At 45.7% G+C, this 3,470-nt stretch overlaps 1 protein-coding gene across 1 annotated transcript; it reads left to right on the top strand.

The window, feature by feature from the left end:
* The first annotated feature begins 1,349 nt into the window (after positions 1–1,349).
* Positions 1,350–2,705, top strand: foxd7 (forkhead box D7). Its single transcript, XM_083931566.1, has one exon. It carries the CDS (start codon positions 1,572–1,574, stop codon positions 2,529–2,531), a length of 960 nt encoding a protein of 319 aa, XP_083787692.1. The 5' UTR covers positions 1,350–1,571; the 3' UTR covers positions 2,532–2,705.
* Positions 2,706–3,470: the final 765 nt, after the last annotated feature.

Raw genomic sequence — 3,470 nt, 5'->3', positions numbered from 1 at the left:
TCCCCAACAAAGGGCTCCATCATTAAACACAAACAACCAGAGGCCTCCCAACAATACCAAAAGCGCCCTCCTCTCCTGACTTCTCTTTTATGTCTGGGCAAGTGAAAATCTATTACTTTCATCCCAATATTACCATTCTGCGTTCAGCTGCCCATTATTAAAGAAGATAATCCGCAGGGGTTAGAGCGGACTTTGATAGGTTCGCGTTCAAATGGGGAACAGAGAGTGTTGAGTTTCTCACTGAGAAATCTCAGGTTCTACAGAGCAACATCAAATATTATTTCTGCTGCGTTTCACACATGGGGCTATTTACCAATGTTTCTCTGAGGGAAAACACTAAAGCCCGAGTGTACCGTGCGTAAGTGTAGATAAAGACACACGGCCTTATCGGTTCATTCAGAGAAGCCACCGTGCAGGCGACAAATGATTATTTTCGCAGCAGCACAAAATCACTCATTCCGGTTTGATCCTCCACGTCTGAAAACGTGTAATTGTGAGTCAAGTGTGCGCGTGAAGAGCGGCTGCACAAGCCTTCGAGAGGGATTAAGGTTTAAGTCTCAGCCTCACGTAGAGAAGCGTTTGGGGATTTCCCCGCTCACTCTTTAAATGCAGGACGGTGATCTGATGAAAGTGTCCGTCATCTTATTTATGAAAATATGTATTTATCAGAATCAGAAGTACTTTAATAATCCTAGGGGGAAATTGTTTATGGTCCTTTATTGTCTCTTTTCCGTTTGGATTATAGCCCCCCCCCCCCCTCTTTGTTTATGGGTCGATATAAAGTGAAAAACAAAATTATAAAAAAAAAAAAATCTTTCTTTTTTTCACACAGAATAAAAAAGTATCAACAAAAAATAATAAATAGAATAGTTTTGGGGGAAAGGTTATTGTTATTATTGTTATTGCAGCCGCGAAAAATAAAATACTACTTTTTTGACAGAAACAATCAAATTACTTTTTAATTTTATTCATATGTATTGTTAAAACTTAACATTTTTGGAGGCGCCTCTTAAATCAACATAAAGCATTAAAAACACGTGAACTCTAAAAATATCTCCTTCTGGTTTCTTGCTCATCAGGATGTTTTCACTGAATGGATCTCTAATGTCCGCGTCGACTTGGCACCGATGTGCGGATGATGGGAGTGCGCGCGGAGGCTGGTGTAGGCCTTCTTGGTACCCTTTGCGTCGCTTTCATTGGTCAGGATTCTTTTCCTCGTGCCTCGACGTGACATCACATCCACCCGCCGAGGAATCCACAGGAAAGCAACGGAGATTACAGATGATGCTGGACATCTCCGAGGACGCGCACACTTTTACGCTTCACGCACAGTCACTCGCTGACCACTCTTTTACGCTCACAAAATAAAGGATATCAGCGCGTGCGGTTTGGAGAGTCTGCTCGGTGAGAAGTAGGAGGAGGATTGTGCGGATTCCCCACTTGTTTTTTCTTTTTTTGTGAATGGAGATAAGTCGTGCGTAAAAAAAATCAGGTTGATCGCATTTCGGAGAAGAGCTGTCACTCTCCCACCTGTTGACAGGTGGGGTTGGCTTCACCCGCGGACATCTACTATGACATTGGGGTTGGAAATCATGGAGGATATTGTTATCGACGTAGTAGGGGAAGGACTCAAAGACAGCGGAGAGGAGCAGCTCTTACCTTTGGATGAGTCGCGGAGCCCCGAGACTTCCAGCAGCCAGAGTAAAGAGCGGGACACCTACAGCCCCGAACCGACGTGTCCCTCCCCTGCTAAAGGCAAAGGTCCCGCGTCGGTGAAGCCTCCGTACTCTTACATCGCTCTGATAACGATGGCCATCCTGCAGAGTCCAAAGAAACGGCTCACCCTCAGCGAGATATGTGACTTTATCAGCCAGCGCTTCGTGTATTACCGGGAGAAGTTCCCCGCCTGGCAGAACTCGATCCGACACAATCTGTCCCTTAATGACTGCTTTATAAAGATGCCCAGAGAGCCCGGGAACCCCGGAAAGGGCAACTACTGGACGCTGGACCCCAACTCCTCGGACATGTTTGAGAACGGGAGTTTTCTGCGGCGGAGGAAGCGCTTCAAGCGGCAGCATTTCCGCTTCGATCCGCTGAAGGAGCAGCACCTGGAGCCCAGCGGACTGCACGGCTTCCCGCACGGCGCGTACTGGTTCGGCGCGGCGGCCCTGCAGCTGCCCAGTCTGGAGATTTACCCCTACCTCCATCACCACGCGCACTCACCGTGCGGCCCCGCCACCATCCCACCTGTCAGCAGCATCCTGCCGGCTCTCTCCAGCTTCTTCTCCCGCAGCGCGCTCACAGCCAAGGCTTTCCTCCAGGCGCAGCCCGGCATCGAAGCAGCCTTCTCCCCGGTCCAATGTACTGCTTACCCCTCTCCCCTGACCTCCAGCGCGGCCTACGCGGGCCCGGCGCTCTTTCACCCCGCGGCGTCCCCGCATTTCCTCAGTTTACACCAGGAGTATCAGAAATCACAGACTCGTGGCGCCTTGGAGCTGGCCAAACACATCAGCACCGCTAACAATGAATAATCCCGGCAGCGGACTTTGAACTGGTGTTTTTCTCAGGTAACAGAGACGATTGAGCAGAATTTCTCCAGCGGTGGAAGAAATGTGATGAGTCTGCTTTTAAAGAATGTTGTAGATATGTTCAAACTCTCCCTCCTTCTCACTTTACGGCAACAAAAACGTTTTTGTTTTTTTATTTCGATCATGAATTATCCTCTTTTCAATATTTAAATGACGAATTGACTTTTTTTCTGGAAAGAAATAAAAAGTGAATATTTAAACCATGCGTTCAGTTGTATTTTGTGCGGATTGATTTGCTAAAATGAAGCTATTTATTTAACAGACAGACAGTGATGTGTTTACTTGGTTTTAATCTCAGTTCCTGGGTTTTTTCTAATTATGAACTAATTTAATATTGAGTTAGTCCATAATTCGTAATAACGGGAGAAAAAAAATGTGCATTCAATCAATCAAATGTTAAGAGGTTTAGAGAAAGACAAATAAATGGAATTAAAAACATGGGTGACGAATACTTTTACAACTAAAAAAAGCTGCAGGTGTCTGAGGCCTATAGGACCAGTGTGACTGTAAATGAATCAAATAAGACATCAAATAAAATCAAAACAAAGATTGCACTCATGGAAAATACATCTTTGCCTGCATATCAACGACTGAGATGTCCTGTCCGTTTTTACTATGTTGAAACTGAAAAAAAAAACATGCAAAATATAATATTTCGTGGTGGGAAAAGCAGCCGAATGCAACGTGTTAGTCAAGTCACAGTGTGTGACACTTATGATGGAAACTGTAATAATATAAGGCTCCATGATCAAAACCTTCAGCACGGCAGCTGTGAGCAGCTGAAGTCCGTGTGTGTGTGTGTGTGTGTGTGTGTGTGTGTGTGTGTGTGTGTGTGTGTGTGTGTGTGTGTGTGTGTGTGTGTGTGTGTGTGTGCGTGTGTGT

Source organism: Echiichthys vipera (assembly GCF_963691815.1).
Source record: "Echiichthys vipera genome assembly, chromosome: 17".
Lineage (NCBI taxonomy): Eukaryota > Metazoa > Chordata > Actinopteri > Perciformes > Trachinidae > Echiichthys > Echiichthys vipera.
The sequence above is the reverse complement of the archived record's forward strand: the minus strand, read 5'-3'. Positions and strand labels throughout refer to the sequence as shown.

What these genes read in the sequence shown, in the direction of transcription:
- foxd7 (XM_083931566.1), top strand. Translation starts at nt 1,572, where the DNA reads ATGACATTGGGGTTGGAAATCATGGAGGATATTGTTATCGACGTAGTA.